This window comes from Euleptes europaea, chromosome 11 (assembly GCF_029931775.1).
Source record: "Euleptes europaea isolate rEulEur1 chromosome 11, rEulEur1.hap1, whole genome shotgun sequence".
Taxonomy (NCBI): Eukaryota; Metazoa; Chordata; class Lepidosauria; order Squamata; family Sphaerodactylidae; genus Euleptes; species Euleptes europaea.
Genome location: NC_079322.1, coordinates 36,655,650 through 36,673,892, shown reverse-complemented (window position 1 = coordinate 36,673,892; position 18,243 = coordinate 36,655,650). Strand labels below are relative to the sequence as shown.

The 18,243-nt window shown below is 40.3% G+C and overlaps 1 protein-coding gene across 6 annotated transcripts in view; it reads right to left on the bottom strand.

The window, feature by feature from the left end:
- The window catches only part of ZNF385D (zinc finger protein 385D), a 412,248-nt gene that overhangs the window by 181,324 nt on the left and 212,681 nt on the right, over window positions 1-18,243 (bottom strand). For all 6 annotated transcript variants that reach the window (XR_008933693.1, XM_056857457.1, XM_056857458.1 and 3 more), the window contains exon 2: window positions 3,180-3,322. Coding sequence is in view for 5 of the 6 variants with exons in the window: in XM_056857457.1 (XP_056713435.1) it covers window positions 3,180-3,322 (143 nt within the window). In the remaining variant the exon portion in view is untranslated. The remainder of the gene's footprint in view (window positions 1-3,179; window positions 3,323-18,243) is intronic.

Here is an 18,243-nt window from a genome sequence, read left to right as displayed (position 1 = left end):
AAATTCTATTGGTTAGGGCAGAAGTACACATTATAGGAAACTGTCACTGAAATGACATACCTCTGCTGAGTTTTCCCCTTCCGTTTTAATATATGTTATGTTACATAATATACATTATGTAATGAAACCATGACAGTGAATTTCCACACCCCTGCCAAAAGAATCTGCTGATAAGGAGTGAGGAGTTTTTTTTAGATATTACAAGCAACATACCAAGAGTGGGGGTATGCATTCAGTTACACAGAAGCCAAAATACTTGAAATTAGCTGTTTCAGGTCACCTTGGGGATATCTGAAATGACCTTGGAATACTCCGAAATTCCAAGAGTCATGAAAATTTATCTTATGGAATTTTAAGAGTGTTTTAGGATTTCAGGAAGGTGCAGGAGTGGGGAGGGAAAGCGAGGAAACCAGCCCAGGAAGAACATGGTAGTCAGCATCTCTCTTCCTTTTAAAAGAGATGACAACTAACAGCTGATGGTCTGTATACTCACGGCCCCTTAAATTTTCAAAGTGAAAGGGTCACACTGACCCTGGACTCTCCATGCCAGCATTGTTCCTGCTGGAGGCTTCTCCCCACTGCTGGCACTAGAAACAGACGAGCCTGCCCCACAAATGGAAAATGGTAGGCAGGCTGACAGGCTCCTGCACCCCTGCCAGGCAAGACTGTGGTGCCCACCGTTTCTTCCCCTTGCCACCAATGGTATCAGGTTCTTTGAATTCCCAGCTTTCGGGGTTTTGTTTAAGTAACCCTCAAACCCCTCTCCAAGTGCAAACATAAAAGTAATATTGTGAAAACTGTGGGTAGTGCATATTCCCGTTAAATGCAGTGAATAGGCTCCTGGTACATGTAATTGTAATGTCTGAAAAGGTCTAGAACAGTGAACCAAAACGAAGGAGGAGGAGGAGGAGGAGGAGGAGGAGGAGGAGAAGAGTTGGTTTTTATATGCTGACTTTCTCTACCACTTAAGGAAGAATCAAACCAGCTTACAATCACCTTCCCCTCCCCACAACAGACATCCTGGGAGGTAGGTGGGGCTGAGAGAGCTCTAAGAGAGCTGTGACTAGCCCAAGGTCACACAGCTGGTTACATGTGTAGGAGTGGGAATCAAACCCAGTTCTCCAGATTACAGTCCACCGCTCCAAACCACCACTCTTAACCACTAAACCACACTGGCTCTCAACATCATGATGCTGTGAGATACTGAACATTATAGGAGATAAAGGAATAACTTGGCAAAGAAGTGACCTCTTGACTGGCACCATGGGTCTCCTGCAATGTGCACTGATAGCTTTCCAGCATCCGAACTGATTTCAATGCATATTTTGCCTGTTAAATTTTTGTGACTTTTCATAAGAAGAGAAAATTACCATTTAACATAGGTTAGCTCCCAATTATGCAAACAGTTCCAACCGCAGCACACTTCTAGCATTTTTTAAAATTACTGAATCACAAAATGCATCTTTCTGAACATCTTTATACCCTGTGCCCTACTGCTAATTTCATTACTTGTGCCTCATTTGGGCACGCATGATGAGACGGCACTTGCGCACTTTGATAATACAGCAGAAGCTATGTATTGGGGGGGATCATTTAAAATGCTGCTTAAGAAGTTTTAGAGTTTAAATCTTGCTTTAAAATTCAAAACTCAACAAGAAATAATACTCGCAACTTTTAATGAATGTAGAAAGCTGCTCCCAAACCCCAACAGCTTGTTATGCAAGAAGCTGAAAAAGAGCAGGGATGTAACTATATAAAATGTTGATTCTGATACTTCCCAAGTAAGGCAAATACAGCTGTATATTTGCCTTAGTATATTGTTAATTGTGCTACTTATTTTACCCCAAAATTAAAACGGACAAAAATATTCATAAAGAAGACCAAATGCAACAACTTCCCATTCAATGTACTCATGGCATGGAAAGTAAATGAAATACAAATATGTAAATAAATAAAAGTTTTTATAATGCATGCATTGTTTTGTATTATTATACTACTTCCTACTTATACTTCTTCTGTATTGTGGTAATTTCCCTTGCATTGCTCTATGACATGGGTGTGTCAATTTTTCTCAAAGGAATGTGCCATCATTCACCAAAATGGGCAGGGGCTATGAGATGCTAAACCCTGCCCCCCAACTGTCCTTATTTCTCTGGGTTCTCATACTTTCCTCCCTAGCCTAGCTCTAGGGTTGCCAACCTCCAGGTACTAGCTGGAGATCTTCTGCTATTACAGCTGATCTCTAGCTGATAGAGATAATTTCCCCTGGAGAAAATGGCCACTTTGGCAATTGGACTATGGCATTAAAGTCCCTTCCCTTCCCAAACCCTGCCTTCCACAGGCTCTGCCCCCAAAACCTCCCGCCGGTTTCAAAAAGGGACATGGCAACCCTGCCTAGCTCCTATTTTAGAAGTTAAACCTGACTGAGAGAAGAAAATGTTGAAGCATGAGCAACATGAGTAAAGCATAGGGGGAGATCCCCCTACCTCATGTGCAGGCTCTATTATTATTTTAAAATACCCCCCCACACACACACACCAGCTTCAGATATAAACATTGTAGTAAATGCATATTAGCATTAGCGGTGCAAACAAATGCTTCCCTCTGACTATCAGCCCAATTAATAGTGCTGTTGCTCGGCAAAGAAAAAAGGGATGGCATTTAATTTTATCCTCCCACCCCAATCAGCTGCTCTGCCTGTATGCCAGGGTGTACAAGCAACACATTGGGACAAATGTGTAGCAAGTACATCACCAGAGAATGTAACAGGAAACTAGCAGCAATTGTTCATGTTGAAGCCAGACAGCCAAGTACAAAATAATTACCAGAACCCACTTTTTGAAGATAACAACTTTTAATTTTTTTCCAATTCAGATTGCTTATAAGACTAACAAAGGGCCATTTTAAAATCAGGTATTGATTAAATAATATCCTAGTGCATATCCATGACATGTTCTAGCCCTAATAATTTTACTGACTACTCTGGTGTAAACAATAAGAAATTCATTATTTTCACATGCATGGTTTCTGCTCATTTTCTTGAGATTCCCTTCTCAGCGGTTCCATGTCAGATGTATGTGTGTATGTATGTGCTGATTGTTTGCCTTGCTAAAGTTGAACCTCAAGGAGATGGAAATGAACCCTTCCAAAGGAAATGAACCCTTTAGTAAAGTACTTACTGCATTGAAGTTGGGGAAGAGATTTACAGCTGCCGCAGTATCCAGAGGAAATGGAAGAAAAGGTTTGATATCCAGCGATGGCTGCAAGGGTGGGGCTGGAGGACGTACCAGTGCTGGAAGAGCAGGGCTCTGGCATGTACCTCCTACACGAAGAAAAAGAAGCAACAACTGAAATCATGTGGAACAAAATTTGAATCTGTATTCTTTTCTTTCTTTCTTTTGAACCCTGATTGCATTGGTCAGATGACAGATAGTTAAAACCAGTTCAGATGATCAATCGCTACTCTTAATTAAACTCATAACAGGTTGGCAAAGAGACCTGGATGGATAAATCTTATGAATATATAACGATGGCACATCTGACTGAATCCTTGCAAATGAATAATCAAAAGCAAATTAGAGACAAATGGAAACCTTTCTATGACTATATGGCAACAAAAAATAATAATAAGACTCCAAGAATTACAATGGACTCAAGGTGGAGTTTTTATCCACTTTATTAGAAAATAACTGTATTAATAAAAACTCTAGAGGGTAGCGCAAAGCGCTATACGGTTAAATATTAACTGAATAATTTACTGCTTGTTTTTTTTTTTGCTCATTTCCCCCCCCTATTCCTTTTCTTTTCTTTTTGTACTCTTACTTATTGTTAAAAGTCAATAAAAATATTTATTAAAAAAAATAACAGGTTGGCAGAAAACATCCCTCACACACACACAAACCAGAATCTTCAGCTGCTGTGATTTTAGAGGCACTGAAACCATGAAACCTTTTACATTGCCATTCTAAACTGGTGGTTATCTGTTGTCGGCCCAATCCCGAGTACAGCTATATTGGAACGGGGAATTCAGACAGTGTATTTAAATCCATTAATGAGCTGTATCTGAAGTGCGCTGCCCATTTCAAACCATGCCCTTCCCCCCGCATTTTGCAAAGTGTTCTACTTCGTTGTTGTTTTTTAAATGTTCTGTTGCACTTTACCGCTAGAGCAATAAAGCAATTCAGTGCTATATTGCCAGTATTCAGCAAGCATCTGAATGCTGGCAATATAGTACTGAATTAATTGCTATACTGATCTAGCATTACAGCGCAACAGGTAGAACATTTTTTAAAAAGCAGAAAAAGAATGTGTTGCGAAAGGGGGCAGGGAAAAAAGCGGCACTTTCAGAAGCACCTCAGGCATTTCAAACACCACACTACAGCGATTCAGAAGTGTAACAAAGACCTGGAAATGGAAGAAAGCACCTCAGCCCCACTTTGTGAATGGGAAACAAGCTGCTTTGTATGAAAAAGTTTTTTTAAAAAATCTGTTAGCAGCCAGGAAGCAAAATGGATTATAAAGACTATTTGAAAGGGATCCATGGGTCATGCCTCCATATGGAGATAGAAGTTTCAAGAATAGCCAAGAACTACTCTTTGATGTCTTTCTGCTCTTGTTGCATGATGTTTGGACTAGGGCAAGGAATATGGCCTGTGCTGAAGTATAATCACTCCAGCAATGAAGACAACTGGGAGGTCCTTGAGAACCTCGGCTGAGTGGACTGATGATGGAAAGCAATGAAGCAGTTCCCCAGTTCTTCTCTAGATATTTTCTTGCTTGGTCTTTTAAAGAATGTTGCAGAGCTTCATTGCTTTTCTCCTATACCCAACTGCAGAATAAGATGGTGGTAGTCTATATATGACTTATATTAACAAGCCTTCCATTGGAACCCCGTGAGGGGAAAACAGAGTAGTGGAGGAACAATGTGGAGCAGAGAAGCAGTGGGCAAGGGAAAGCTTAAAAAACCAAGCACACTTCTCCAAATTGTCCAGAAACACACACACACATATATTGGGGAGGGGAATGGTCTCCAGGGTTCAGTTAATTTTCATACTATGGTAGGATTAAGTCTCACAATATGTACCTCAACATACATGCTTGAAACATGTCATGTAACACAGCCTGAGCTGGCCTAAGATACAACTATTTGTAACATTGGGACAATGTTTGGGAAATTTCTTATATGCATGCCTAAATTATACCACAATGGGCTGCTTCAAGATTGTTTACTGACATACACATATGTGAACAAGCAGATAAAAGATACATTAAAAATGGCACTGAAAAAGTTGGGATGGATAAAAGAGGTTTCCACCCTCATTTAAATAACTTTCAACAACGCAAAATCTAATATCATTGGCAAGCTCTGTACTGCTTTATAGCCAACAAGTAGCTAGGGCTGTGGTTCAGTGGTACAGCTTCTGGTTGTAATGCAGAAGATCCCAGGTTCGATCCCTGGCACCTTCAGCTAAAATAAAAGAATCAGGTCAAAGTTGAAGTGAAATGTTTCTGCCTGAAACCCTGGATAGAAACTGTCAGTCTGATTAGACATTACTGACTTCGATAGACCAAATAGTCTGATTCAAGATGAAACATTTGTATATGTTAAAGCTCTTTTTCAGATATTCAATTTACTATGTGTAGTTAAAAAAGAGGACCTAACATTTATTTTGAGAATCTTTTAAAGATTTTCTCCTCGCGTTTAACAAATGAACTCGTTTATTCAAAGTAATCATAGGGCTTTACAATTAACTTCAAAGGATTGGTTTTAAAAAGAATACAATGTGATGTAAGGCCAGCCTCTGAAATTCTGCCCAGAGCTGCTCTTCAGAAGAATTGACAAACCCTGGGGGCTGTTGTTGAAGGTTCAGGTGATCAAGACTTGTCTTGAAGTGCCGCAAGCACTTCTCCTGTTAAAGCTGCTCCCGAGCAGTTCTCTGGGAACATTATGCAAATGAAGCTATATCTTTGCATACTGATAAGCAGGCACCTGCGTGCCACAGACCATAATTTCACTTGTTGTTTGTTTCTTGCCACAGACCACCACATATTCGATGGGCTGAAAGCTGGGAGTATTCAAATCCTATCTCTGCTTACAATGACTCCTGTATTTTTGGTACGCATCCAGAACATCAATTCACTGCTAATTAAGATTCTTTGAATCCTAGGAAATTCTTAAAATATGCCTGTATTCTTTTAATCTGACAGGCAGGCAACAGACTGTAAAACAACTGCTGGAAAGAGTCCAAGAAACATTCAGAAACAAAATGTAGTGGGAATTTTTTTAACCCATAGCAAATTTACTATTCAAAGGATGTGTGAGGGTCAGAAATTGGATTACCTCTTATATATATTTCTGCATTCATTCCGATTCTTATATAAATAAATTGGAGTAATTCACTCAGAGAATGTCCAAATGCAGCCAGAAAAGCTCTTAAGCAGACTTGCATTTTAATACTTCTAACTGAAGGCTCATAACACATGATTCAGTTAACCAGCTATATCAAATTATCAGCTCTCCCTCTTTTTCTAGGAAATCAGCCGAAGACCCAATTATGTGGCAACAACTTCTTTCTATTGTTTCAATTCCTCTCTCAAGTGCCTGACAAAACTTTTGTGTACGTGCGCAAAGGAAGCACCAAAATTACAAATCAAGGACATCAATTTATGGCTTGTTTTTATTTCACACCGTACATGGACTTTCTTGGGATCTCTTCTGATTTACAACAATTGTGAAAGTAGAAATTGAATCTGACCTTTAGAAGAAGACTATTATGGGAGGAGAGATGATAAAAGAATAATACAAGAAGTCAGTGCTCATCTAAGGCTACCAGACAGTCATTTATCAGCTGCTTAAATATTGGCTAAATTGACCGGGGGGAGTCAGGAGCATTTAAAGCACTGCTGTAAGGAAACAAGACTGTTCCTTTCATCCAGGACTTCAGTGCAATAATTGCACTGAACAGATTCAATAAGTATACTCCGAGTGACTATAGCAGTGGCCTGTGTTAGAAGCTAGAGACACAACCTGTGGGCTATATCCCTAGATCTAAAAATATGGAAGGTTTCTCTGATATCAAGGATGATGCAAGGACAGAATGCAGTGTTACTTTTGAAAGGCACTATCAGCAGTCAATCTTCATCTGATTGGCCAATTAAGATCTTGAAAAGTTCCAGGTGGAAAGGGCACTGACACTGACAAATACAGTGAGTTCCCGGATAAAATTTCTCCAGTTCCCCAAAATTCGTTCAACCACTTTCCCCAGTAATTTTATTTTCTTGTACCCAGCAGCCTACAACCTTCTCACACCTTCCTGGTGTTCACCAGACTAAATGAGCAGCCTCTGACTCCTTCCTCATCCATTTCAGCATAGCGCGATACTCAACATCAGTAACACAGGGTAGACATCTTTGAACAGAAACTTCACAGACACACCAGAGTAACTGTTTGGATGGTCAGATCTTGGATCTTTAAGAAACAAAAGGAGGTGATGGAGACAAGGGAATGCCCTTTGGCCTCAGCTGATAACAAACAGTTGCTAGTATAACAACACAGCAACATGGTTTGTGGTTCTGCAAGCCTTGCCTAAAGTAACCTGCTATACAGCCATATTGACCATGCCTTTTCCTCTGGCTAAATCATCCTGAAAATTCTGCTTTTGATTAACCTCATCATTTTGATTATCAAAGCCCACTTCCTTCTTTCCCAAAGCAATGAGTCAATCCTACTTTCTTCCATTTCATTGGAGTAGGAGGTGCTTCAAAAGAGCCCCCAAAGCATTGTCTTTCTGTATGCAGGGATCATCCATTTGGAAGCAGTTGCCTTCAGTGTAGGAGAATACCTAGCTTGGACCCAGCCTGAGGGCAGTAATTTTGTTGTGGCATTTAGGCATCTGCATTTGGATATTTCCAGACTGAATGTATATCCAAAAAGTATCAGTATGTTCCAGATATGCTCGAGTCTCTGGATGGTATCTGGGATTTTCCAGAATACTGGGAAACATGTCCAGAAAAATCCTGGAAATATTCAGGATTAAGCAGGAATATTGGGAACCAGTGTTTTAAGGCTCTCAGAACTGTTTTTCCCCTTGAATTTTGTTGTCAGTGTCTTCTTCCCAAGGCTTGGTATCAGCTTGCCAGGTTGATTTGGCTTATTTTCTATGATTTGGCTTATATTCTATGAAGTTAGTTCTATGGGTCCTGCAAGTTACAACATTGTTTTCATTGCTTAAGCTGGTTTGGATTCTCACAGTTTGTTGTGTAAGGTTTGCCACATTGTCCCATGCTTCTTCTGGGATTCCCTGGTTCTGCATTAGTTTTTTTGGGCTTGTTGGTTCTGTTTGCTTTGGTAGCCATTTGGCCAGTGGTTGTTTAAGTTGCTTACTGTTTGCCCTGAAGAAAGGATGGAAGCTCACACCCACCATAGAAAACAATGGAGGATGGCTCGGGGCACCTTGTTCAGGGGCCCATAAAACAGGACCTCTAAGTCCAATTTACCTAAAAATAGGGGGTTATTTAATGTACAGGCACCAGCAGCTCCACAGCAATTTTGGTGCAATTAGCTTACAAAACAGTCCATCCAGCTCCCATGATAGATTCCCCATGTTGAATCCCTCACAACAACACAGAAAGAGAGATGTTTAAATATATATATATATATATATGCACATTTCCCCTTGATTAATGCAACATGACCATAAGCCTGTCCATTCACAAGATACAAGAACTGATGGGATTTCAGTCTTAATATGCACCTCTTAAAAAACAGTATCAGAAGTAACTCCAACTTAAACCATTTTAGCGCTTTTGCTGTATATATTATTGATCTATTGATTTTTGTCATTTGTTTTTTATGAGGACATGAGGACTATTTTTTTTCAGAGAACGTTCTGACTACATGATTAAGTATAGCCTCAGAGGGAAATCTGATGATCATGTAAATGAAAGAAAAATGATCACACAACGTTTGTACAGACCTGACAACTTTAATCTCATAAACTGCTCATGACACTGATAAGGTTGTAGCATCCCCCCCCATATTTATGTGATGGGGTTTAATCTTAAATTAAATATGCACCAGGAAAACAGGTATTATAGTTTCCAGCATTTGATAGTTACCAAGATAACTTGTTCCATGTTATATGACTTATATTTTCAGGATATTATTGCTGAACTCTAAATAATGGTGTGCCTGTGTGATGGATAGCTACAATCTAAAGAGTTGTTCTGGTCATAGAACCCCATGATTGACCGGGAGTTCTAATACAATTCTGAGAATGGTAGTTGGAGGGATCTGACAGTTTAGAACTGACAGTTGACTGAAAGAGAAGTTAACAGACAGAGCTTGCAGAAAGCGAAGTGATCTGCAAGCTCTCTGGTGAAGGATTCTCCTCTGGAGCGAAAAGGAACACATCTGGGTTTTTGGATCAGGAAGGATCCATAACTAATTATCTAAGGAAATAGCTCTAAGGTTGATCCCCCCAAAACAGACAAATAAAACCATTTTTAAATTGCACTTCAAAAAGCCTCTTGAGTGCCATATATTTCAGACGTTTTATAGAAAATAAGGGATCCATCCTAATTAATGGCAACGGTGGCATAACAAGTTATAAGTATCAAGAGAGATAATGAGGGTTGGTGTGTGTGGGAACAAAAATTTAAAAATATATATTAAAACAAGAGGAGTTCCATCATAGCCTATCATATAATTGCTATTGAGAATGATATACCTCTTGGTTTTTTGAATACTTAATGCCATGTTCAGAATGTTACGAAACATAGTTCTTTTGACTTTCCTATGTGATTTTAGCACCATTCCTTCCTTTCTCTTTTTTAAAACCAAAGCCCATCAAAACAACAAATGTCCAATAAGCTCTGAATGGATTGACTGTAATTGCTCTTTGGTTGTTCATTGATTATCTAATCTTGGAAATGCAATTCTAGATTTTTACCGGACAGAATCATTTTAAAAATATCTCAACAGTCTGCAAACAACTTGGGCAACCACACTGCATTTTCTGTCTTGTGTGACCTAGATGAGAAGGAAGATTTAATTCTTCTGACTCTACCGATTCTATCACTACAAATGAGCACATTTCTCAAATCTTTCCTGTCAACTGCTGGATTAGTCTCCAGAAGTAGATATAGTATCAGAATGTCTCTCTGAAATGTGCTTTCCAGTCCATATTCTGTAGACTCAAGTGCTTTAGACCTTCAAAGTGTAGAATTTTTAAGAGCTACCATAATCCTTTTGGAAATTTTACCATCACTAATCAGGCAGAGCAATTTTGTACTGACATTTACATTTTCTATTCCACACTACCAAGAGGAAAAAAATCCCCTTTCTACAGAGGTGCAAGGTTTCTAATGCCTGATCCAAGGAACCTCAGAAAGATTGCAAGCAAATTCACTTGCAGCCAGAAGATCACTAGTTTCACAGTAGTAAGATGACCTTCCTCTAATCAGGGTTGCTACTGCAATAAACACAGTGGAGGATAGGTAGGCAACTACTGGAACAAAGATCTGTTATGGTGGAATTGGAGGGTGAGGCCTCTTTTAAAAAAAGGTTCATTTCAAATTCCTAACAACTCAGAGTTGCTTAAAACTGTTGTGCAATTGCAGTTCTATTTCTACAGGGTTTGCCTAAAGTGGCACTTGATGAGTGTCAGGAATTTGATCAAAGAATGTTAACTGGTTAATTACCTGACAAAGCTCTCAATTGTTGCAGATGATGGACTGTTACAGCAGGGTCACCCCCTCTGGATAACAGACCACCACCCTTTACAAATGTCAGGATCTCTTTTTATACCCTGTTCAAAACATTTCCTGATACCATAGTGCGTCAGAGTGAACATGCACAATTAGATGTTATGTACATGTTGCAAGTGCCTCTGATGTGATAAGACAGTAGACCCTTCTTCCAGCCTTCTCTGGACTTCAGAAACTGTATGTTCTCAGCAAGTGTATCTTTGGGGTGCTTCTTCTCTCTAATAAACAACTGACCTTCAAGACCGATAAGCTGGTCCTCTCTTGCTGTCTCCAGCTGGGGTGAGACATACATTTCTTTCTGAGAGTGAGACCGACTGGTGTCTCCTTCTTAGAAAGACAAAGAAGCATATGAGGCTCTAAAATGGCTGTGCTTTGGACATAGAAAAAGGCCTAGAAAATGTAGGGAAAGGCATGGGAAAATGCAGGGTTGGTTTTCAATTCGAACAAGAACATGAGCACATGTGGGAATAAGCACACTGAGTAAACTGAAAAGTGAGCTCGAATACAGAATCTCTCTCTCTTTTGCGGTGTAACTGCCATGCAGCCCTGTAGGAGTGCTGCTTTGCATCTATGTCTACTTTACTCGCATATTTGTAAAGGAAGTACCATAAGACTACGATGTTCCAGTCAAAAAAAAAAAAAAAAAAACTTACACCCAGTAGTGTTGCCCCTGGAATTTCTCATCATTCAGAGAAGTAGGGAGCACATTTCACTATGTTACAAATACGGGAATGTAAAGAGCCCCATGGCGCAGAGTGGTATGCTGTAGTACTGCAACCAAAGCTCTGCTCATGACCTGAGTTTGATACCGATGGAAGTTGGTTTCAGGTAGCCGGCTCAAGGTTGACTCAGCCTTCCATCCTTCCGAGGTTGGTAAAATGAGTACCCATCTTGCTGGGGGTAAAGTGTAGATGACTGGGGAAGGCACTGGCAAACCACCCCGTAAACATAGTCTTCCTAGTAAACATTGGGATGTGACGTCACCCCATGGGTCAGGAATGACCTGGTGCTTGCACAGGGGACTACCTTTACCTTTTTAAAGAACTTGTGCTTCTCCTTTCCCTACTTGTACTGTAACTTGTGCAACATCTGAGAAGCTTCCTAAAGGAGACAGCTATTGGTCTAGATGACCTTAGCAGCTTATGAATCTCAGCAGAGGATTCCTGTTCCCTGTATTCATCTAGGAACTAGGGAAGGAAAGGCATACGTTCCTCTGCCCCACTTTTTTGAAATGTATGGTTCAGTTCTGTATGTGTGCACAATGTAATATTAGTATCAATAGATGCAAAACCCTTGGCGTTGAAATCAGTTATGAACCTTCAGCATAAGCAACTATAGTCCACTTAATGTCCCCAAAGCTGATCCTGATCCTGATTAATCCCCCCACCTCATGTGGTTCTTCCGAGAATAGCCGCAGGGTTCATGCTGTTCCCCTGAGCTCTTTTGTTTGCTACAATAAAATACTCTCACAAGATGAACATCCTGATAGAGCTAATGAGACCATCCATATCCTTAAAAGGGAGGGATGAGGAAAAACAATAACAGGTTTTATAACACCCAACTCTAAATGTTAATGCAAAACCACCGTACTCTCACTACAGTATTTCTTAAATATGGGCTGTTCAATTGGAACTGTGGTTATAATTTGTTTCTATAATAATAAAAAATGATGAAATGTGGGATAAAAATCTAATTGTCAATTCCTGTGTGAAATAACAGGACTGAGGGAAAAATTAATGGGGCACACATTGATTGACCCTGTGGGGGGGAAAGTCAGACGTGGATGAGACCTGACATCCAGCAGAAGTTTCACACTTATGAGGGGTAAGAGAATAATTTTTCCCCAAAGTTTTTAAATGGACCAAGACGTTTGGAAATAAGAAGTATGGAATTTTAAAAAAACCTTTATTCTCCGTTTGTTTTTCAAACAAAGTTCTTTTTGTTAAACTAAAAACATCTGCAACTTGCCATGCACATTGTCATTGGTGAAAATAAATTATTATTTGTGACAAGATTGAATAAATTTGGTTTGCAAATTTTTAAAAGACGTATATAATTAATAATGATGGGCTGGCAAAGAAGGTAGTAACTTTCCAGCTCTGTTTTTGATCAGATTTCCAAAAAATGTGGAAAGAAAAAACAACAACATAAAATGTATGAATACCATTCTGGAAAAATTGAAAACAATTGGCATTTCTATGGGACATGAATTGTAAATCCACATTTTTTAAATACTAGAGTCTGGGAGCTGTCAAGACATCAACTCCTCAATCCTACTCTCTTATATTCTTCTATTAAGACACACAATCTAGTACCACAACGGGTGTGTAAACAAGTCTATTGAGCTTAATTCACACCCAAATATTTGTGTTCTCTCAGTTTCTTTCTGGTTTTTTAGTGAACACAACTTTGCTGAAAAACTACAAGGCATGGAACCCCTGCTCTGTGGCAACCGGGAGTGGTGCAGCCACCAAAAATAAAATAAAAGCACTTTAAAAATAAAAAAAGTTAAAATGCCCCCATAGCAAACAGCGAGGCTACACCACCAAAAAAGCTGGCATGGCAACACCGCAGCTTGAGGGGGCATTCCCAGGTCCAAAGGGTTTAGGAAGCTGCCTAAAGGCAGTTCCACTCCAGGAATGCCCCCCATGCCAGCACAGGTTCCCTCTTCTGGGATTTTACTGCTGGTGCAGTTGCACCAATGGTGGAGCCCTGCACAGCACCGGCAGCTTCCTGGCACTAGCATGTTTGTCCCCGTGCCAGCGTAGGTGCCACTTTAGTCTGTGATAACGTGCCACCTACAACAGCGCAGGGTCACGCTGGCTCCTAAAGAGCTTCACCCCCCACCCCTGGATTGCAGCCCTAGTTTGAGTAAATGCAGTTTGAATGTTTAAGGCCTGGGTACATGATGAACAATGACTTCAACATTCACTGCAACCATAAAATTAAAAAAAAAATTAAAAGGAGTAAAAGCATTCACTCAACCTGGTTTTTACCACCTAATCACAGTAATAAGAATCTATCTTCAACAATCTTGCTTGAGATATCTATTTTGAAAGATTCCATTGCAAGGTATTCCGAGCTTGGAGAAGAGTGGGACAAAAAGGTTTTAAATAAATAAGTATACTGTTTGAAATGTTAATCTGATAAACACATATTTTATATCAGTGAACAGGTTTTTGTTCTAGCTTTAAACCAAAAAAGCAACAACAAAAACCCATACAACCAAATAAAAGACTAAGACTGAAATCCTAAGAACATTTTCCTGAAAGTAAGAGCCCTACTGAATAAAATTACACTAACTTCTGAGTAGACCTGTTTAGAATTGTTCCCTAAAAGGGCAAGCCTAAGCCAGTTTACTTAGAATCCTACTTAAACCTCTGTATTGAGGGTTTACTTCCTGTAAAGTGTTCTTAGGATCGCACTGTAAATTAAAATCAATACATTTCTAGTAACTTTGATGAGTTTACATTGGGGCAGATCTGCTTGTTCCAATGCTCCATTTTGCAAGGCATTTAATTAGAATCAACAGACCCTAATCTGAGCACAAAATCTGTCATTCTCTTTAGAAGTTTTTGCAGCTTCTGTACACTGGCTGGTGCTCACACTAACAGGCCCTTTTTAAGTGGAAGATCTACCATCTAAATACAGCGTATCATTCTCCTTTTGCATTTAATGTCAGACCAAGCAATCTCATTTGAAGATTTGTTTTACAAATTCCTCAGTGACTACGGCACATCAAATCACGGCTTAGCGTGCCTTCTCATCAAGTGTTTTAATTGAGAAACTAAGGTAGTTTACCTCTGAAGAATTCGAGAGGACTGCCACACAGTTGCTATTTTTGGCACGACTGTGAAATTGTCTCTGAAAGAAGATCAGAAGTTGAGCAATGTGTTCCTTTGTGGTGACCCAGAGTAATCACTTCTGTTAAAACAGTACATTGTTCTCTTTGGTAGAAAAGCAATGATGTATTTTGTTTTGCTTAGTGTTGGGTTTTTAAAAAAAAATATTTCCAGAACTACTCTACCTGATATTTTTCTTCAAACCCACTGAAACATTCTACAGATGAAAGAATGCTTGTTTTGTTTGAGAACAGGCTGTAAAGCTGTTCTGGGTTAGATCTTCCATTATTTGCTCAATGTCTACCCTGTGGTTCAGCAAATAAAGTGTTAAGGTAAAAGGCCGGGAAGAAATGCATGAAATAATAGTTATGTTTGCTCTGCACAGATCTTGGCCCCGTCCCTGCTATTTAGGCTATGCCAAAAGGGACTGCACAATAATTGCTTCCCATTGCTCCTTACTGGAGCTTTGCTGTTTGAAGAAGTGCTATTCCCACGGGGTTTGGAGCAAACATGCACTGGCAGGAAATGCTGGCAGCTAAAATCCAAGGTTTTTGCACATTGAAATGGATGTACATATTGAGGCATGCACACTTTTTAAAATTGTACTTTAAAAATGGGTGGTATCAAAGCTAAACCCCCACCCCTCAAAAAACAGAACTATTCTACCCCAGAGTTTCAGGGCAAGAATTTTTGGAGTACTTCTGGTGTGCCTCTAGCTGTTCTGGTCTGCGTGGACCTTGGATTAATTCTGCTGCCTGCAGTTGCTGCCTGGGAAGACCCTCTCCTTGTTTTGTGCCAGAATTGGTCTGCATTCTGTTATAAAATATTAGTAAAAAAAAAATTTCAGGTTTTTCTGTGTGTTTTTTTCCTGCTGAGTTGTGTGTATGGGTTTTTTTTCCCCTTGTTCTTTTTAAATGTAGTTTTCTTTGTTCTGTTTTGTGCTGTGATGGGTTCAAAAGGGTCTTGCTGTTTTGTTGGAGATTCTTGGCTTGATTAAGAAGTTTTTAATCATAACCTCTTTGTGCTTTGCTACATGCTGACTGGGCAGGGAAGGCAGCAAGGTATAGACTGATCTTATCAGATCTTGGAAGCTAAGCAGGGCCAGTGCTTGGAAGGGAGACCTCCAAGGACGACTCAGCAGAGGACAGCAATGGCAAACAACCTCTGCTTCTCAACTCCCTTCAAAGCCCCTTGCTGGGGTCTATAGGTCAGCTTTGACTTGATTGCACTTTACACACACACAGTGACTGATGATGGCACAAACAGGTGCCCCCAAATGCCCTCCCTCTAACCTTTTGAGGACTTCCTTGAGGAAGTGACATTAGTGTACTGTGTTTCTGTCAGTGTCCTACCAGGTCTGGCCGATTGTCTGGGTACTGGCTTGTCAGCTTGGGCTTCAATTCTCTAATTTGAACTGATGTGTTGGGCTTGCCACATTGGCCAGTGGGTCTGCTGGGATTCTCTGGTTTGATGTTGGTTCTATTGGACTTGTTGATTTTGTTTGCATTTGGAGGATTTTGGCCAGTAGTTGCTTGCACTTGTGTGTTTAGCTATTGGTCTTGCCCTAGAGAGAGTATTTCCCCCTCAGAAACAATGAAGACAAGTAGGATGGCTGGGATACCTTGCTCAGGGGCATGTACAGGTGGTCTCCTTGGTCCAATCCAGTTGAAGGTTGGGGGGTTCTTTAGTGTGCAGGTAACTAGGTCCCATGTAATGCTGGTGTCATTTGGTTAAAAAACAGCCACTCCAGCCACCTCTCCATAAAACCCCAATAGGGCATAATGGGACCAGATTAACTCCAGAACCCTGGAAAAACCCTCAAACCCTAATCCCAAACACTCCTGAATAGCAGTATTGATGCCCTTCCTCAAATCCAACTCTGAAAAATGCCCTTTTCCCCCGAGGTGTGCATCCCTAGTAAAAATGGGGAAAGCCTGGGAAGCGAGCAATTACAGGACAATGTGCTCATAAACAAACTGCTCCATTTTGGAAGCCAAGGTGGAGAAAAACCTCTGTGGATACAGTCTATGAAAGCTACTAATTCTAAAAGTAAAGTTGTAAGGAATACCTTTCTACTGAAAATGCTGCATTTCAGAACACCACTGAAGTGGTGTCAAAACTTGCCTTTCCCCCAGTATCAGACATTGTGAAGACCAGTCACCAGTGAGAGGGGCTCTAGCGATACCAAAAGGATTACATCCTATCCCAATAAACTTTCAAAATAAATTCTTAAACCCTAATGACAGTGGCCAAGAAAAGGGGTAGGTTGATGAAATTTCCCCAGCCAGCAATATTGTTTCTAGGAGGGAAAGAGGAAGGATTGGGGGGGGGGGGATTTTAGAACTGTACTGTGAGTTTGACCACCTTTGTCTTCTTCTTTGCAATAAGCTTCCTATCTAAGGTTGCCAGATCTGGGTTGGGAAATACCTGGAGATTTTGGGGGTGGAGGCTGAGGAGGGCGGGGTTTGGGAAGGGGCCTCAATGCCATAGAGTCCAATTGCCAAAGCAGCCATTTTCTCCAGGTGAACTGATCTCTATCAGCTGGAGATCAGTTGTAATAGAGGGAGAGCTCCAGCTACTACCTGGAGGTTGGCAACTCCTTTCCTACTATTCCTAAACCTTACTTCCTGCTTCCAGCACTTAGTTCAGGAGGCTCCAGATCTGGCCTCTCCCACTGGCTCTCCTTGTGCCCTCCAGGTCTTCAAATCATTTTTTTTTGTTAGTGTGCATGGACTACAGAATGTGCAGAACACAAAAAAAGGTTAGCATTACTATGCACCATCATCAACAACAAAATCCCTCCCCTTTTCAGTCTGTGGTTTGGCTGTCCCCAAATCAGGTGTACTTAAGGCCAACTAAAGTACACTTAGATCTGTACTGGACTGTGATCATTGTCTTAGGACATCAGGGATGGAAACATTTTGGAAATAGTATGTGAGAGGTATGAGACCTTTACATTAAAAAAAAAACTTGACCTTACTGCAATAATCCAAAATCTCTTTGAATTCTGATGTCTTATAAATAAGCTTGGTTTCATTCCCTTTCCCCACACTGACCTTTGATAGTATTTGAGGAGTATTTGTCTTAGAGCAGGCATTAGGAACTTTCTGATGGTCTCTCATCAGCTCTTCTGAGAGCTCATCGCTGGGAATACCTAGTGCGGTAACAGCCATTATTAGCACCCAATGGAAGTCTGAGGGCTTCATGCCTGCTAATGGGAGGTAAGTTTGGGGAAAACCAAGGAGCCAGTTGGCATGCAAAGGGACTGGTGGTGTCTAGAAGTTTAACATGTCCCCCTTTCTGTTTATCAGGCTTTTAACTGAACTTTTATCTGTTATAGTATTATGTGGTCTGTTTCCTACCCATTTCCCTTTTTATGACTAGCTTTTAAGATTGTTTTATACTGCTGTGATGCTTTTACAACCGCTAAGTCTGGAATAGCTTTATTGCCGCGGATGCTGGTTTTATTGTGTTGTTTTATTGAATATTGTTGGGCTTTAATTGTTGTGTTTTTATTGTTAAGCAAGTCTCTGGAGTGGTGGATACTTTAAAAAAATCTCAATAAATAAAGAGAATAACAAGGAATAGAATGAATCATGCTTCAGTTTGGAATGAAGCATGATTAAAACAGACA